The sequence below is a fragment of the Camelus ferus genome, chromosome 12 (assembly GCF_009834535.1).
Source record: "Camelus ferus isolate YT-003-E chromosome 12, BCGSAC_Cfer_1.0, whole genome shotgun sequence".
Taxonomy (NCBI): domain Eukaryota; kingdom Metazoa; phylum Chordata; class Mammalia; order Artiodactyla; family Camelidae; genus Camelus; species Camelus ferus.
In genome coordinates this window covers 65,247,360-65,265,482 of record NC_045707.1, presented here as the reverse complement: position 1 = coordinate 65,265,482, position 18,123 = coordinate 65,247,360, and the positions used below count along the sequence as shown (strand labels likewise).

Sequence of the window (18,123 nt, the reverse complement as noted above, 5' to 3'; positions counted from 1 at the left end):
ATTAGAGTTCCCTCCAGATATATGCCCAGGAGTTTGGTAATTACTGGATCATATGATAAATCTATTTTTAGTTTTTTTAAGGAATCTCATACTGTTTTCTACAATGTCTGCACTAAACTCCATTCCCACCAACAGTGTAGGAAGGTTCCCTTTTTCTCCACATCTTCTTCAGCATTTATTGTTTGTGGACTCTTTAATGATGGCCATTCTGTTAGTCAACTATTAATAAAAACACACATATAGCCCAATAAAACCAGGGATAATTCACAACTCTTGGCTAGGCCTTACCTGAACCTCATAATTACAATATGCTGGAAATTTCAAGACCTCAAGAAACAGACTAATTAAGAATTTGTATTGTTCATTTACTCTTTATAAAATATCATGCTAAGCAATATTTAGATATTTCCTGCACTGCTTCCACTTCTTTGCCTCAAGGTCAGATTCTACAATGATCTGAATCATCTGGGCCTTGAGCTGGCATTGCTGGCATTGAACTGGGGACAGATGCTCATTCCTTGCAGCCAAAATTGTCTGCCTGTCTGGAAAGATTTATCTCACTGGGGGATGATGTCAGAGTATTTTTGGTCCTGAAAGATATTTACCTAAAGCAAAATCTCATTGATTAATTTCAATTATGTCAATGACAATACCGTTATATATGCAACTGAACAATTCTTGAGATGTCTGGCCTGTATTCAACAGTGTATCCTGAATTTCTACTCCAAATTTGTGTTACTGATAGTTGCTATCAGCCTGAATTTCAGCAGTTTCGTGAAAGGGAGCCATGTGGACAGAAATTTAGGACAATTTTGTGATTCATATGCCAGATCTCGAATTCTAATTGTGTCTTTTTTTTGATAGCACAGTTTCCTTTTGGGCCTGTGAAATTAAATTCCTTTTATAACCAAGCTGCACAAATAGTAGAGATACTTGGTAATTTAAACGCATCTTGAGGATTCTACACCAAAAACAGCTGCAGAAACTTAAAGTGTGGTTCATATATTCATCAAAATATGTGGCTTCTGAAATTTGGACTTTATTTCTACCAAAATAGTTCAGCAACACCTCAAAATCCATAATTCCATTAGGCTCAGAGCAGTTGCCGTGAGCTCAGTTCACATGGCTGGTTTGGGTCTGAGATCTTCACTTCCTGAAACAAGAGCCCTTCCTTTCCCCTGTGGTTTCGAGCTCAGTATATTCAGATGTTTCATCAGACCAGCAGGAAAGCCAGCCTCTTGGGCCCCTGCATGTTGAGCAAGCTGGGCCTCTGAGAGCCCTTTCATTCCCCAAAGTCCTTGACCTCAAAATATCTGTTTAACAAGTCCCCATAACCCAGCCTTCTGACTTCATTAAAATAAATCCAAACTGTACACACTGCTTTATTTTTGTCCAACCTGGTGATGGTTAAGAGCACAAGTACGAAAAATGTTGACGACCGTAACTCCATTCTTACACCAGGAAAAGAATCTTTCTTACACAAGTCAAGTCACAAATTTGCCTGATGAATGATGCAAGGAGCATCAGACTTCTCCTTTGTTTTAAATTAGGACTGAGGCATCCCCTCCTCCTCTTTCATTAGGGTACCCCACGTATAGTAAATACCGTGTTTGTACCAAACTTCTCAAATTCCTTATTGGCAGAGATAGCCCTTGAAAAGTTCTGTGTTCTAGCTAATCAGAGGCAGTTAGGTCATCTACTTTATAGCATTCCAGTCTATACATTTGGCATGAGGATTGTACATCTTACATTTAAAACAAAATAAAAATTTTTACATTGTTTGTTGGTTAAGTGTGTGTGTATCACAGGGGTTTTCACACTTTTTTTTTTTTTTTACATCTGCAAGTTCAATATGTAAAGGAAATAAAAGAGAATCCAGATGTACTAAAAGGGATTGAGACACAAAATCCCCAGGCCTGTTTGAAGCCCATTTTGATGCATAGTCAATTTTTGTGACTTAGTCCATAGGTATATGATAAGAAGATATATTCTTATTCTCATATATATTTATATAAACTTATACATATTCTCATATACTCATAAGTACTTATAAATATCTATGTATGTATATAATCTACCTTATTAATCATGTTATTTAAGTCTTCTCTACCCTTATTTTATTACTCTTTACGAAGTGATTAGTCATGGTTTCTATTGATTTCTTCTTGAATTTCCTGCAGTTTTTGCTTTATAAATTTGAATGCTATGTATCTGTACGGATGTTTGTAAGTGTGAGATCTTAATTTTTCAGTTCATTCTTTATAGTTATAAATGAACAATCTCTGTCTTTGTCTTTGTCTCAGTTAATGCTTTTTTCCCTGAATGAAGCTTTGTTTGAGATTTAATTTTGATCTTGGCTTCAACTGCTTGGTATGCCTTTGTCTATTTTTGTTTTAAATCACTTTGTTTTCATTATCTGATGTATATAGCATATAGTTGGGGCTTGATTTGATAGTCCATCTGAGAAAAATTTTCAATTAATTGGTAAGTTTAATCTTTTTACATTTATTGAAACAAAAATTATATTTTATTTTAGTCTGTCATTTTTTGTTATGCTTTTGGTTTCCATAACTCATTAATTTTTTGTCACTATTTGGCCTGTTTATGCTTTCTGTATGCATGTTTTTTTGAGTTTGAAAGGCATGTATTTTTTCCAGTGGATGTATTAATAATACCTTTATAACCATTTTTCAGGTATTATTCAAAGCAGTGAGCAATATGTTTCCTGTTCCTCATCTTCTCATTCTCTAACTATAAAACTTTATTGTAATGTTTACCTTATTTCTTTTCTCTTTCAGCTTCTTTTGGTTGCTTCACAGCTATATTGTCAAGATTTATAAACTTTACTCTCTGTTCTATGACCATAATTCTCACATTTGCTTTAGACTTAATTCTACAGATAAATGGACTCAAGGATCATTGCCAGCTATTTTTTTCTAACTTCATGGTTGGCAAAAATTCATCCTCTACTAATGTCCTATAAGAGGGCTCATGAAAACCATATTGCTTGTGTATTCAAAAATGTTGTCTATTATATTTGTACTTGAACAAGTTTCTCTAGTATAGAATTCTTGGGTACAAAAATCTTTTGGCTCAGATTTTGATGATTTTTTTTCGCCTTGTAGATGTCTTGATCATTTTAATCTAGCTACCCAAAGAATTTTTGTTAGCTTTGAAATCCATTAGCTTTATTATGGTAGGTCTTAGTTTGACTGTTCTGTGCCATTTTTTTTCTTTGGGATATTTTATACCCCTTCTATCTATAGATTTAGGCCTTCTTATATTCCTGAAAAGTCTCTCAAAATATTTATCTAAGTTTTTTTTTCTCTCTGAATATTGAGATTATTTTCTTGGTTTTCTTTCTTAGTTATGCATATATTGAATTTCTTTGGTCTCTCTAGCATTTACATTATTTTCTCACTAATCCTTTTAAATAGTTCATTCATTTCTATTTCATTTTGTTTGCTTTTCTCAATACGGTATTCTTTGAGTCTTTAAAAATATTTTCTTTTTTGTTGTTTTTCTTTAATAAGTGTTTATTCTCCTTTGTGCTCTTTCCAAGTCTGCCTTCATTTTTTGAGAGTTTAATTTTGTTTTCCTCCCACTTCTTTCAATTCATGTTTGAACTTCTTTTGCGGTTTTGCTTTATTTTTTAATATTTCAAGTGAAGAGAGTTAAGAAAGTTGAGTTAAGTATAGTCATCAGTGCATGTCACATTAACATAACTGACTCATGCAAGGCCAGTCTTATTTATTTCTTCCTTTTTATTCCTGTTCCTAACCCCCACAGGCAAGCACTCATGTGTACAAAATGTGTATCTTTTAATGTGTTTTTGTTAAACGTGTATTGTTTTTATGTATATACTTTTAAATGAACAGACATGGTAATGATTATATATATCTATTCTTTTTTCAATTAACGTCATGTTTTTAAGATCCAGCCATGTGGCTTCGTGGCCCTCTAATCAGTTGCTTCTAATGTGGCATAAAACTCCGTGGTGTGTATTTATAACGTTTTACTTACTCACTCTCCTGGTGATGGACATTGTGCTTCCAACTCCCTGCCACCACAAATGACCTGGTGTCTTAGCCCATCTGGGTTGCTATAACACAATGCCATAGTCTGGGTAGCTTACGAACAACTGACATTCATTTCAAAGATCCTCTTCCAAGCTGCATCCTTAACTTTAAAAATTTATGGCTATGCATTTGGTTAAAAATTTCTTTCACTTAATGGCAGCCTTTTTTAAAAAGAGAACTTTAATTTGCCTTTTTCCCCCTATTCCCTGCTTTTTTTGTTCTTATGGTAAGAAAGTATGTATGCTGGTTCCTTTTGGATTGATCACTCATCTTTGAAGAAGTTTCCAAGACGCATAACTTACAAAAGGTTTGTGCTGAGGAGGGGCCTGGACCACGTGCCAGCCTAACAGGAATTCTCCCCATGGCACAAAAGATGTGTAGGTGGGTTCCTTTCGCTTCTGCTTCTAAGATAAACTGGGGTTTCAGGGCTGCTCACGTTGCAGGGTCCATCTTGGCCGTCTTGCCTCACTGACAGAATGCTTCTTGCATATATGGCATGTCTGAATGATTCCTCCTCCAGCTGTGTCTTACCTCCTTCTCTTTCATAATAAATCAGGTTGAGGGGAGGCATAGCTGCCAACACACATACTTGGTTCCCTTGTTTCCAGTGAAGGATTCTTGGTTTTGCCCCGAAGTTAAGTGTCGAAGTGTATTTTGTGGACGTCTTCTGAAATCTACAGGCGTCGACATCTTTCATCAGAGTCACTGTACCTCCGTGTAGATTGTAGTTCAGGGTTTCTGGTGTCTCCTGTTTACAGGACAAATGGATTTTGCATGTTTGCATGTCATTGACTTTGCTGCTGGGTAATTTCTGAGAGTAGGGCCTATGCTAAACAAACACCTCACGTGATTCTGATGCTGGTGGTTCACCAACCACAGCCGCTCAATAGAATTAACTGACCAGTCCACAAGGGCACCGGCATTTGTGTGAGGTCTCTTGGTATATGTAATAGAAGAGATACTGCTTTTATAAATAAGAGTGGCTGAGATAACATAAGTAGCATAGAGAAGGGACTGAGACGGGGATGTTTTCCTTGGAGAACGGAGAAACTTTTTTTTTTTCCTATCTCAGAAATACTTTGTGCTCTGTTCAATTGAGTGGCATTTAGCACACAAATGATATCCAATAAATACTGATGAATGGCGACATCAAAATAGGGCAAAGTTTAATAGAAAAAAGTCTCAGACGTCCCAGAAGTGACCCAAGAAATTCAAGTTACCTATAGTTTATGAGACCAACCAGGAAAGTTCCCTTAGGGTCATCGTAACCATATGGTAGATTATTAATTTATGGATGTGTTAGACACAGTGCCTGTAACTTCTCTCCTATTCCTACCCCCAGTATTCTTTGTGGCAGACCACTAGTTCTCCATTCTTCTTGGGCAGATGAAGCCTTATAGCCATGCTTGGCCATGTGAAAATGTTCTCATGAAGTAATGAATCCTACTTTATTTTTCTTCATAGCGTGCCTCATTACTTCACATATTATTATGTATCTATTCCTGTATTGACTGTCTCCGCTAGAATGCAAGAGCCATAAAGGCCAGGACAGTGCCTTATTCTCTGTCATATGCCCAGGATCTTAATCAGCACTTGGCAAGTAAGGGACACTCAGTAAATAAGGGAAGAGATGCCCAAAAGGATTACTGTGAAGGCGTAGGGATTATGAGATATTACAGGACATGTGGGTTCCCAGTATTCCTATAATGAGGATGACTAACAGGACTTGTAAAGGATAGTTTATCCTGATTTGAGCTTGAATAATCACTCAGTTGAGCTTGAATAATCACTCTCCCTGTGTACGCTTATTTTCAAATTCGTATGTGCAAAGAGAAGGGAATTGACTGGGTTTATTTCACTCAACAGGATGGAGGATCCCTGTTGGGACCCCTGTTATTGAAGGCTGACCTTCCTCACATCCAATCTCACCACCCAGGGTTGCTTTCGGCTCGGGCAGCGATGCAGGTCCAGTTATTAATGGTCAGCATGGCATGGTTGGTTTCTCTTAATTGTATAATGGCGTGAGTCATAGCAACATTGTGCGGAAAGACCATCTATCCTCGCAAGAATGTGGTGACTATTGCTGGTACTCCCATACTTTCAAAGCCAATATTGTCCTTTCAAAACAGCTGCTTCAGGGCGTTGTCTGTATGTATTACATTTGCTGCAAATGTATCTGAAAGCGTTTCTTAGATGTCCTGTTTTGAATCGCCTCAACTTTCTGAGTCTGTTTCCTCATTTGTGAAAATCGGTGGTGAGGGGAGATGACTTAAAGCTCTCCTCTAGCTCCAATATTTTATGACTGTAATTACTTTCAGAACTTTCATAGCATGGTTGTGAACATTCCCCATTATATCAAACATCGTCTCTTTGAATGTAGATTTGATTTTTTGGAACAGATAAAATTTATCGGAGCCAAATCTTTTAATACGATGTATGACAAAGGTAGATGGGACTGTTTTGAAAGCTTGGAATTATCGTGCTAGCCTTTATTTCTGTATATTCATTTGCAAGTGGCAGAAAACTCAACACAAATTGGCTGAAGCAAAGAGAAAATTACTGGCTCATATAACTAAAATGTTCAGGGTCTCCGGCTTCAGTCACAGCTGGATCCAGGAACCATGCCTGGTTTTCTTATCTCTCAGATTTGCCTTCTCCCTGTTAGCTCCATCCTTAGGCATGTTCTCCTTTCGGTGGCAAGATCGCTGCCAGCAGCCTCAGGCTTATATTTGATCTTCTCAGCAATCCTCACAGAGAGGAAGATTCCCAGAGTCCCAGACTGGATTTTAATTGGCCCTGCTTGAATCATTTGCTTATCATGAACTAATCACAGAGACCAGGACGATTCTCCAACTGCCTGGGTCACATGCTCACCCTTGAAGTTCCATTTGAGTCAGTGGACTGAACACGGTGGAAGGGTATTTCCCCAAATAAAATCATTGTGCTGATCTTGAAAAGGTGTATTGGATGCTGAACATGAGAGAGAACCCTTCTTTCTGATCACTTGCTGATTTGACAAATTCATTCTTTGAAATATTTCTCTTTTCCTGGTTTTGCTGCATTGTAGGCACTCACTAGCTCATAGCAGCCTCCTATCTAATCTCCTTGCCTGAGCCATCTCCCCACCCCCCCACCACCCACATGCTTTCTAGGCATGACCACCTCATTACTACAGCACTGGTTTGATCATTTTACTCTCCAGCTCAAAATCTTTCAGGAACTCTCTTCTGACTCCCAAATTCCATATTCTTCAGTCTGGCATTGAAGATCTTCCACAGTCTGGCTCCCACATATATTTCCAGGCTTCCCTCTCTGCCTGCACTTGTCCCAGGTGCATTGCTCACCCACATGTTTTCCTCTATTTGTATGTTCTGCCCCAGCACCCCATTTCTCTCATCCTAAGTCTGACATTGGATGATGAGCCAGATACTGCTGCTTGTCTCCAATATCTGTTCTCTTCTTCTTTATTATTAGAACCGTTGATATCTAGCTGGGCATGTGGCCACTCAACAGAGATTACATGTTTGACCGTCACTTGTAGTTAAGTTCTGACCAATAAGATGTAAGTGCAGTGATGTATACAACATCTGCAAGTCGTCTTTCTGCTAGCTGGAATAAGGATGTGATGGCTGGAGCTCGAGCAGCCTACCTGATGGTAGAAGGTGCATCTTCAGGATGGTGAAGCCACATGATGTAAGGAGCCTGTGTCCCTGTTGATCAGAGAGCCACCATATCAACTCTGCACTGCCTACAATTACATGAGAGGAATACACTATTTTGTTTACATTACTGTTATTTTGAGTTTGTAGCTGCACCAGAAACCAATCTTTCCCTGAAAATATATTATTTAGGAAACTTTTCTGGTGACCAATAACAGGAATGCTTTCAAAGTCAAGCAAAACGGGGTAATTATTTTAAGGATACAAGGATGTCTTCCAGCACCTACGAGCAGGGATAAAGGAAGATGTGGGAATAGACTGGAACCTGGGACTGAAACATTGCAGGAAAGCTTGGAGATCATGTCATTGTCTCATCGGTCCTCCCTTCCCTCTTACTGCAGATGATTTACGTACCTGTATAGAGAAGCAAAAAATAAACATTTGTTTAATGAATGGCAATTTATGTGTCTGTGATATAAACCTGATCCAAGACCAATTCTCAAAACATTTCCTTATATGTAGATGGCTTGTTAAAGTAACTTTCTTGCAGGGAATCATACATCTCAGAGTCTAAGCCCTTCTGTCAGCCCCTTTTCTCAGGCCTCTGGTTTGTTCAGTTGCTTATTCCCACATCGGAAAAAAGGGCCCGAAATGCAGAGCTGTCCCTGCTTGATCTCATGAAAGACACTTTAGAGACAGCGCTGCTTTAATGGCAGTTGTGAAGGCAAATTTTTATGGGACGCAAGCCCTGGCCCACAACTATTTTGCTAGTCGAGGAAATGATAGATTATTTTTGGTACCTTTTTCCCTAGCCAGCTTTTTGTTTGTTTGATTTTTGCATTGTTATTATTTACTGCCTGTGTTCTTGCTTTTACCTAGTTTTTGCCTTGAGGGTTTCTTATGTTCTTGTCAGCTTACTATTTGATAAGATGTTTTATATGTTTAATCTAGCACTTTGAGTTGCTTTTGGTGGGGGAATCAGCCAATCTCTAGTCTGCCATACTGCTGGTCACAAAGTCCAGCATGCTTTTTAAAGAGTTTTAACTTCATTTGTTTGTACGATATTACCCTGCAGTCTGAAGACCAGGGCCCTAACTCTGGTGGTCCAAGATCCCCCTCTGTAAAGATGAAGAGACACTACCTCCACCTACATCAAACTGTTTTTTTTTTTTTTTTTTTTTGGTAAAGGACTTGTGTGATCATTAATCTGGAGTCAGTTTGAAACTGGAAAGTACCATGAAAATATACAATGTTTTCTGAACTTGAAAAACAAAACAGAGGCAAACAAGCAATAAAAGTCGAAGCTAAGGCTAACAACCTTAGAATGATTTGTTCAGTTACACATTTTTAGATAGTTGCACTCATTTCCTTTGTTTTCTGGCCCCAGGTATGGATAGGGAAGTTTGAAAATTAAGAAATACATTATTTGATGTGTGGTATTTGACATCAATTATATAATTTATCTTTCAGTGAACGAGAAAGAAGGCAAATTTGAGCACACTATAAAATCCATCCTCACGTTTTTAAAGTGCGTGAAGTGTCTGTCCCTTTAGTATACGGGTGAGCAATCTAATTTGGGATGTCACAGCACTTTATGTATTTTGCAGGCTGAGATTCTGAATGTCTACCATTCTGTAGTGTATTTTGGTCTCTGTGCTGCCAGGAAGCATGATCGGTAATGACTCAGATAGCTCTTCTCATTCTCAAACTGTGTTAGCGGGTTAAATCTGTGAGAGGAGGCACCTCTAAGTCCGTTCCAAAGAGCCTTGTGGGTGACAGGTGATTTGCAAATGGACCGACATGGAACTCAGGCACATGGCTATTGATTACTATTTCCTGCAGATGCACGATGTCTTAGGTCCTATGTAGAAGTCAGCATAGGACCTGTCCTCTAAACACGTATATACCAAGACAGTGTATCTGGATGTATGTCATTCACTCAGTCTGCAGCTGGAGAAGCCAGTCCCTCCTACATGTCAGGCCTTGCGCCTACTCTCAAAAACTTCATAGGAAAATGGGCTAAACCACAATTACCATTCAATGTGATCAGTGCTAGAATGAGATAGTGCTACGGGAGCACAGTGAGGGGCATTTGCCCACACTGGGGCGGGACAGGGCTGGGTGGCCAGGATCAGGGAAGGTTCACAATGGAGTTGATGCCCGGACAGAATAATGAAGGATAAGCAAGAATGAGCTAGGGAAGGAAAAGGTGGAGGGTCAGGGCATAACAAGAAAAAGGAGCAGCACACGTGAGGACAACACATGAGTATGGCAGGACTGGAAAACACAAGGTAGCCTGCTGTATGTTGAGTTTATTCATTGCACTTAGTTGTTACTGACATATTTGTCTTCTTCACTATGTTTGAGTCCTTGGATTATGGAGATTGTGTGTAATGGTTTCTCTGGTCCCATGTCAACCAATAGGCACATGGATAGAGCACGATAAATGTTTGATGAATGAATGACATGGTGGAAGGTCATGTCTAGTCGCAGTGAATAAGAGATAGGACAGATCTAGAATTTGGGGGGAATTAGAATGGATAGGAGATATATTGGTGGTGGAGTATTAAAGAGTAATGACTTTCTAGGTTTCTGTTTGGATTCTAGGTGGATGGTAATAATAATAATGTTATTAATAATAGGTAATATTCATGAGGCACTGTGTCAAGAAGTAGACTAAATATTTTACATATATTAAACCATTTATCTCTTAACGACTTAGTGAGGTAGTTAGTCTTATTATCCTCATTTACTAGGATTATTAAGGATCAACTCACTGACACAGCTAGCAGGTGCCAGACTCAAACCCAGGAATTCTGTCTGATTCCTATACTATAGCAGACACATAACCTACTCTTCTTTGCTGCCTCTAATTGGTAAGATCAATGTACAGAGTGCTGGTCCTATTCAATATATATATATCGCATAAATTGCATGCATCTCTTATCAAACAGAGTCACACACTATGATGTGTCTGCCTCTTTTTGATCAGATTTTTGGGAGCTTGGTTTGTATTATCACTTTTCCTCTCTGGAGGACCCACTTCCTGGGTGGAAGTGTCATAAAAGAGTTGACACAAAAGACGAGAGAGGGCAGGTTACAGAAACGACATTCTCGAATGCTCCAGCAGCTGCTGGAATGCTGGGATCCAGGTTCCATCAGACTCCCCCTCCTCCCATCCATCCCCGAGAGACCACACACACACACACACACACACACACACACACACGTTGTAAGGTACACATGGACGCCGAGGCTCAGGCTGGTTCTAGAGGTCCTCAGTTCACATCGGAGGCTCCTTGTCCGACTCCTGGGGAGCCCAACACACTCGAAGTGAACCCGAGACCGCCTGTGGAGCGCAGGGTAACAAGGCTCCGCGCCGGCTCGCGCTGGTTCCCAGGGAAACCGCCCGCAGAGGCACCTGGGGCCCCCGCCGGGCACCTGCGAAGAGCCCCGCCCGGCGCCAGGGGGCGCGGGAGCGCGTCGGCCCCTCCGGCCCCACGCCCGCCCCGCCCCCGTCTTCCCTCCGCGGGGCCGGCCCGCTCCCGGCTCGCGGCCCCGCTCCCGGCGCAGGCGCAGTCCCGCGCTCCCTCGGCGGCTCTCCTCGCAGAGCACCCGCCGCGGCGGAGTGGAGCGGCGTCCGCCCGCCGACCTCCTCCGCCTCTCGCTGCCTCGGGGCGCGCTCTGTGCGGCTGTGCGAGCGCCCCTGAGCGCGGGCGGCAGCCGCGGTGGGTTCGTCAGGTGAGTGCGGCCGCGGGAGGGAGAGGCCCCGGGCGCCGAGCACCGCCCCCCTCGGCGCCCGCGCGCCCGCCTCCTGCGAGCCGGCCTGGAGGGGCGGCCGCGGCAGGTGCAGGTGCGGCGGAGGGCGCCGCGCGCGCGCGGGGGGGACCCGGCGAGCGCGCTCCCCTGCCTGAGCTCGGGGGCTCCGGGACCCCGGCCGAGGCGGCGGCGGCCGGGCCTGGGCGCCTCGGCGCCTCGGGGCGCCCCCCTGGGGCGGCTGGGGGGCGTTGGCGGCTCCTCCCGCGTCCCCCGGGCCCGGCGCGTTACTCATTAACTGCGCCGTCCCGAGCGCCGGAGACGCAGAGCCGGACGCCCGGTTACCTGCCGGCGGGGCGCGGGCCCGGGGTCGCGGAGCGGGGTCTAAAGAGAGTTCCCGATCAAGTCGGGGACCCGGCGCCGCCGGAGCTGGACAGGGCGCGGCAGTGCGCTTGGAGCGGGGCTCCACACCGAGGCGTGGGGGTCACCGTCGGGGGGGGTGCCGGCGGAGCCTGGGGGGCAGGAGCCAGCGCCCGGAGTCGCGCCTTGGAGGCAGCTCGGTTCAGCCTGACTTTTGTTTCGGGGAGTTGGGACGAGCTGCACGGGCGTAATTGTAATTACGCCGCCCTTCCTGCGTGGACATCTCGCTCCGGCCGCCCAGGGAAAAGCGAGCTTAATGGACTCTGGAAGGGGTGGTGGTAGGTGGAATCTGCAGCACGTGAAGAGTTGCCGGTTGTTTATGAGATTAAAAAAAAAAACAAAACAAAACCCAAATTTGTAATGGCTGAAGGGTAAAGTCTTGAACATTAAGAATGCTGAGTTAATAATACTGATTCCGAAGAGGCAGACAGTTTAGTTTCGTGGAAATGGAGCAAATTCCGAAGCTACCTGTTTTCCACTCTTCTGTTTCCCCTCCAACTCCTTCCTTGCAGGATAGAGAAAGAGCCGGGTAATCTTTCGCGGTGGAATGATTACATAATTGGAGGAGAGGCCGGTAAGAGGATTAAAACAAAACTGTTGTGTATCTATTGCAAGACCCGGTTTCTGTTCATTATCCTCATCCTTATTTTGTTGTTCATTGCATTTTAAAGGAAAAAAAAATGGTGAATGACATATCAAGGAGAAAAGGGGCAGAATGGAGAAAAGAGGCAGAATGGATTTGTAGACCAGTCGTAGTAAATATTTGATTCTGTTAAATATTTCACCAGTTTTATGGGGCCTTGTTCTCTTAACATTTGTTATTTATTTACTAGTATCGTGCATTTTGATAGGACTCCTCATGTTTGGACAGATACTGTATCCTAAATATGGTTTATGTGATCTAATCGTAAAGCCCTTGTGGAATTTATAGAAATAAACTTAGCAGTTATACAATTTTAATTATTATAATAGTGTATTTCTTACTTTTAGCAGAAAAGCCTTTTCATTTTTTTCTTTTTCCACTACCGTAATGTTAGCTATTAGTGCGTACCTTTGTGAACCAAAGTGGATACATTTAATATAACTCTACCTTGTGTGTTTGGCAAACATCTCACCTGTATTGAGTACCTCTAACTTTTCACCAGGACGGCTGTTTGATGTTCAGCTGCTTTGTGAAGTTTCTAATTAGTGGGGTTTGTAATTAGATCCAGTTGTACTTTTTGAATTAGTGTAGTTAGGCACATGCTTCCTTTAATATTATTTTTCCCTGATTTTTACTAAATCTCCAACCTCTGCAGTATACACATAGACCCTCTACAAATAATTTTTAAAATTGAAAGATTCTTAGAAATCTGTGTGATCACCTTGTTTTTTTGATACGGCAGTACAGAAACTCTTAGGTTATGGTAGTTTTACATGTGTTATTATAGTTAGCAAACCTTCCCCCCCTTTCTGAGCAGGACTCACTGAACCAATTTTAATGAAAAATTATTTATCTGCTTTTTAACGTTTTAGCTCCAGTACTTGCTGTGCATGTGACCTGGAGCGTATCATTTAACCTCTGAGCTGCTTTTCTCCGTTTGTAGATGGATACAGTATTAGGTTGAACCATACAAATTTGCCAGTACTCAGCTGGTTTTAATTTGGCTCAGCCTAGTATGAACTTCATAAAGACGGGATGAGAATGAAGTGAGATTCTCCATGTGGGAGGTGGGGGAGAGCAACAAATAATTGGCTCGTCAGTGTGCGTGCACTGTGCTGTGTCGCTTCAGGTCCCTTGACTCCTCTAATTTTGGGGACCTTCCTGGTGTACAGGTGGTGGTATTGTGTTTTACAGATTAGGAAGCTGAGGCACAGAGAGGTGAAATCGCCTGCCTTTGGCTGCTCAGTTGTCGGTGGTTCTGTGGCTGACGAATGGCAGAACCAGGATTAAACAGCGAGTGTGACAGCCCGGGATGGATCTCCTGACGGGCTTGTCCTTCCATTCCTGGGCTACACCTTCTGCAGAAGAGCTCTGTGACCATGAGAAGACACTCAGATGAAGGGTGTTTGTGTCGTTTGTATTTCTGGATAAGAAATACCCATGTTTCCTCATGATAGTGATGCCACCACTGTGGGGTCTGGCGCTTTACCGTGTGTCAGGTTCGGGGTGAGCCCGGTGCTAGCTCGTTTACTCTCGCAGTGGCCGAGGAGGTGGGAAATCCTTCACCCCATTTTATAATTGAGACGATTGAGGCGCTGAGAGGTTGCGTAGGGTCACGCAGCTAATTAAGTGAGGGGGCTGGATTAGAAGTCAGGCAGTTTGTCTTTGATGTCCCTGCGCGTAACCACTACACTCTCCTGCTTCCTCTTGTGTAGGTGGTAATGCCGAAGAATTGGTTTTAATTTAGCTTTTATGAGATACTTAATATTGGTGTAATAAGTAATTCTTAATGCATCTTCAGAGATTTTTAAATCAAATATTCATCGAGCATCTACTCTGCAAGTCACGGTGGGAGTTAAAGGAGAGACTTTACAAGGAGTGTGGAAGGTAGGCCATATAATCATTCCCAATTAGCTTTTGTAAGTTCTTCAAAATTTAGAAGGCACTTTTACATCCATATGTGTCGTAATTTTAATGAATGCCAGTAAGACAGAGCGCTAGCACAGCTGGAGAGCAGGGAGGGAGGAAGGGCGAGTGGTTGGTAGAGATGTTTATGTGTTGAGGGGAGGCTGTGAGGCCATTGTGAGGGGATACAGCTTTTCAGACTAACCCTTTGCCCTGTGTATTTCTTGTTAGGTTGTAGTTCAGCAAAGGGTAGTAAATCGGTTACTAAATTTAATTACTTAAGTACATCCGATATCCTAAAAATAAAATATCTCAGCTTTTGAAAACTCGTTTCTAGCTAGTTCCTCTTTTTCTGTACTGTTGACCTTACCTTTGCCAGACAGTACTTTTTTTTCCTCTCTTTTATGCTTTCCAAACACCGAGTCCATGCTTCTGTTTTGGTATTTATTCGATATTTACATTGTATTTGTAAATGGTGACAATGAGGTCTCTTCCGCGAGTGTATACGTGCTTTGAGCACAGGGCTTAAGTTGATTTTACCCCGTTTTATAGCTTAGCATTGGGTCTGGAACCCAGGAGGTACTATGCTGTGTTTGGTGACGGCTGGTCAGTGGAATAACATTAGTATGGATTGAAATTGGGGGAGCAGGAGAAACGGAAACCAGTGTTCAGAGTGAGAGTTGAGGGGACTAAGGAAGGGAGGGTTACTTACAACAGGTAGCGTTAACTTACCATCTCCATGTTTCCCCTTCTTTTCCCTTCAACTTACACCCAAATGAGGTGGTTTCATAAGCTTAAATTGTATATAATCATGGTTAGAAAAAAGTGAAAAGATAATCTTGATTGATTTTAGGATATCAGCAACATGGGATTAATATAGCTGTAGCCATAAGCTAAGATTACGTAGATCAGAGGAAAGAGAATGAAAATTATGAAAGTAGTTCAAGTTTGAGAGATCTGTTGCTTATAGTTAACAAGGTTGTAAGTAGAAGCATAATGGAAGTTGATGAAATTCTACATAGAAGTGTTTGAGCTGACAAGGTAGTAGAAGGAAACTGTGCAGGAATGTGAGAGCACCCTGGAAGCGCAAAGGAGCGCACATGTGATCGCCGAGGACCAACTGAACAAGTGAATTGTCATTCGATGTGTCCGGATAATAGTACTGAGTATGTGTTTGTGGGCACCTGGTTGACAGAGCAGGATACAGTGCAAAAGAACAACCAAAGTAAGTTCAAAAAACAGTAAGTGAATGTGCATTAATTAATTTCCTGTGGGAAGAGAATTCTGTTTGAACTGTGTGCCTCAGGAAGACTTGTTTTCACCTTTGTTACCTTTTATCTCCCATAAGTAAGAGTCCCTTCTGGTTTGTAAGACAAACCCCCTCGTGTACTCTTTTTGTTTTCCTATCATTCACTCCCTCTTAGATCTTTGCAGGTATCGTACATCTGTGTTGTGCCTTAACGTGCTACGGTACATTTTTACATCGACACTTAAGCCATTTGATTTCCTCCTATGTAGGCGGAGAGATAATATCACCACCGTTATAGGTGTTGAAACTGAAGCTCAGAGAAACTGACTTGCCCAGGTTCACACAGCCGGTTGATGACAGTCCGAACTAGAAAGGAGGTTTTCTGAAGCTAGTTTGGTCAAATGCTCAGGTTTCCCCAGACTTTAAAACCTCCAGTTTCTCCAGTCTTGCTACTCTCTCAAGATCCTTAGATTTAGTTTATCTCTATTTTTTGAACAAAGGTAGTCTGGAATCACTGTCTCCACTCTTCACAGCTCTGCCGTTCATTCCCTCTCTAAAGACTCTTACTGTTTATTTATCCAGTCAGTACATACTTCGGTGCCTCTTGAGTGGCTACTTGACATGCATTCTTACATTCATAAAATAAGGACGCTTCCATTTTTAAGAGAAAGAAACTTGAAAAAAGTTATTTTTTTATGTTTTCATTTCAAGATTTTGTAATTAAATACACTATTAGTAACCTAGTAAGTTCTGAGAATTTTCTGAAAACCCTTAAGTTTCCCATAGCTAACATCTCTTAATACGTCAGGTTGTACAGTCCTGTGGAATTAGTAAATGGAAATTATTTTGTGGTCTGTTTTTATAAGAGTAGCGAGGTTGTACAGCTTGACCGACCATCTAACTAATTTTTCCCTTGAGTTATTAATTAAATTCACACTTATAAACATAGACTACTTCTTAAAATGTAAGTGTGGATTTTTTTTGTTACAACCAAAATGTTAGTTTGGAAAACCAACTTTATAATGATAAAAAAACTTAATGAGAAAATGATTTTTTATATATACACCTTTTTGTTTTGTTTTTTCTTCCTTTATATAGTATTTGAATAAATCTTAAAGCTTGTTAATTATGGAGAATTTCAAATAAATAGATACAAAAGTACAATGTACCTCAAGTTTCCCATCACCCAGCCCATCCGTCAGCAGTGGTCAGTCCCACCTCATCTCCTTCCCTGTGTTACTCCCCCTCCTGTATTATTTTGAGCAAATTCCAGGCATTGTATAATTTCATCCATAAATATCTCTATGCATTTCTATAAGATGAGGGCAGTTAGTTACAACACTACATGCTTTAAAAAGTAACACGAATTCCTCAGTAATAAGTATCCACATTTTTTTCAATGCACCATAAGACCACTGTGGTAAAATCAGGCTTCTGTTTTTTTTTATTTATGGGCTGTTCCCCCCCCAGGAAGTGTAAGGGGCTGAATAAGTATTTAAAATCCCAGCATAGCAGTAAAATAGGGAAATGATAGCAAAGAAAACAGAGGGGAAAAGAAAGAACACAGAGTAATAGCAAATGCTCATTTCAGTAGCAGCGCATTAAAGAAACTCTAGTTTTTTATTCCTAAAAGTGAAGTGTTCAGAGATTAAATAGGATTCTTCTGTTTGGATTGTTCAATTCTGTGGTTGGTTGGCCAAGACTGCCTTCGAGATCTTGTCTTGATCTAACCTTTATTCGAGTTGTACTCCTGACCCCCAATCAGTTTTTCCTTTTAAGTGATTCTTAGATGTAGTGGAGTCAAATGTTAGAGTCAGACACACTAGGGGTTGCATCCTAGCTCTGTTATTTATTGACTGACCTTGACAGAATTAATGAGTCTCGCTGAGTCTCAGTTTCTATATCTGTAAAATAGAGCTAAGAGATGCTGTGAAGAAAAACTGGAGTAATATATATAATGTACGTGTGTATGTAGACATCTAAATGAAGCTAGTGTTCTGAATATTTTTTCATGTATATGCATATGCCTCTGGCCCCTCATTGCCAGTACGTGACCTTAGCATTAGATCAGACCTTCATAATCTCAGGCCTAGCCTGTGACAATAACCTCTTAACCAGTTGTCTCTAGTCTCCTCTCTATAGTTAAAGTCCTCATTGCCTTGGAAGTCATTTTTCTAATAACATCCCAGGACGTCTGTACTTCCTAAAAGGTAGATCTGAGTATCTCTTCAGGATAAACACTAAGCAACATTTTCTGTGTTAAATGAAACTTTTGATGATCTGTCACATACCTGCCTCTCCAGCCTGATTTTCTGTCACTCTCTTTTTTGTTGTTTCATTAGTGCCAAACTGTTAATTCCCTGACTGTCCTGTCTTATTTCCTGGCCTAGCCCATGTGCTGGACTCTTAGTC

The 18,123-nt window shown here is 41.4% G+C and overlaps 1 protein-coding gene and 1 long non-coding RNA gene across 12 annotated transcripts in view; both read left to right on the top strand.

Annotated features, from left to right (window-relative positions):
* The window catches only part of LOC116667778, a 36,940-nt gene extending 28,751 nt beyond the window's left edge, over positions 1-8,189 (top strand). For 4 of the 7 annotated variants that reach the window (XR_004324850.1, XR_004324851.1, XR_004324852.1 and 1 more), the window contains 2 exons: positions 4,311-4,460; positions 5,946-8,189. This is a non-coding gene — a long non-coding RNA (uncharacterized LOC116667778). Of the gene's footprint in view, positions 1-2,429; positions 2,485-4,310; positions 4,461-5,945 lie in introns of all 7 variants that reach the window. The other 3 variants (XR_004324855.1, XR_004324854.1, XR_004324853.1) reach the window with 2 other exon arrangements.
* RAB3IP (RAB3A interacting protein) overlaps positions 1-18,123 on the top strand; it is a 149,245-nt gene that overhangs the window by 93,209 nt on the left and 37,913 nt on the right. Inside the window, exon 1 of one of the 5 annotated variants that reach the window (XM_032493784.1) lies at positions 11,308-11,479. The exons of 2 other annotated variants lie outside the window; for them this stretch is intronic. Coding sequence is in view for 1 of the 3 variants with exons in the window: in XM_032493781.1 (XP_032349672.1) it covers positions 14,347-14,444 (98 nt within the window). In the remaining 2 variants the exon portion in view is untranslated. Of the gene's footprint in view, positions 1-11,307; positions 11,480-12,200; positions 12,489-14,288; positions 14,445-18,123 lie in introns of those variants that run through there. 2 more of the 5 variants (XM_014554591.2, XM_032493781.1) reach the window with 2 other exon arrangements.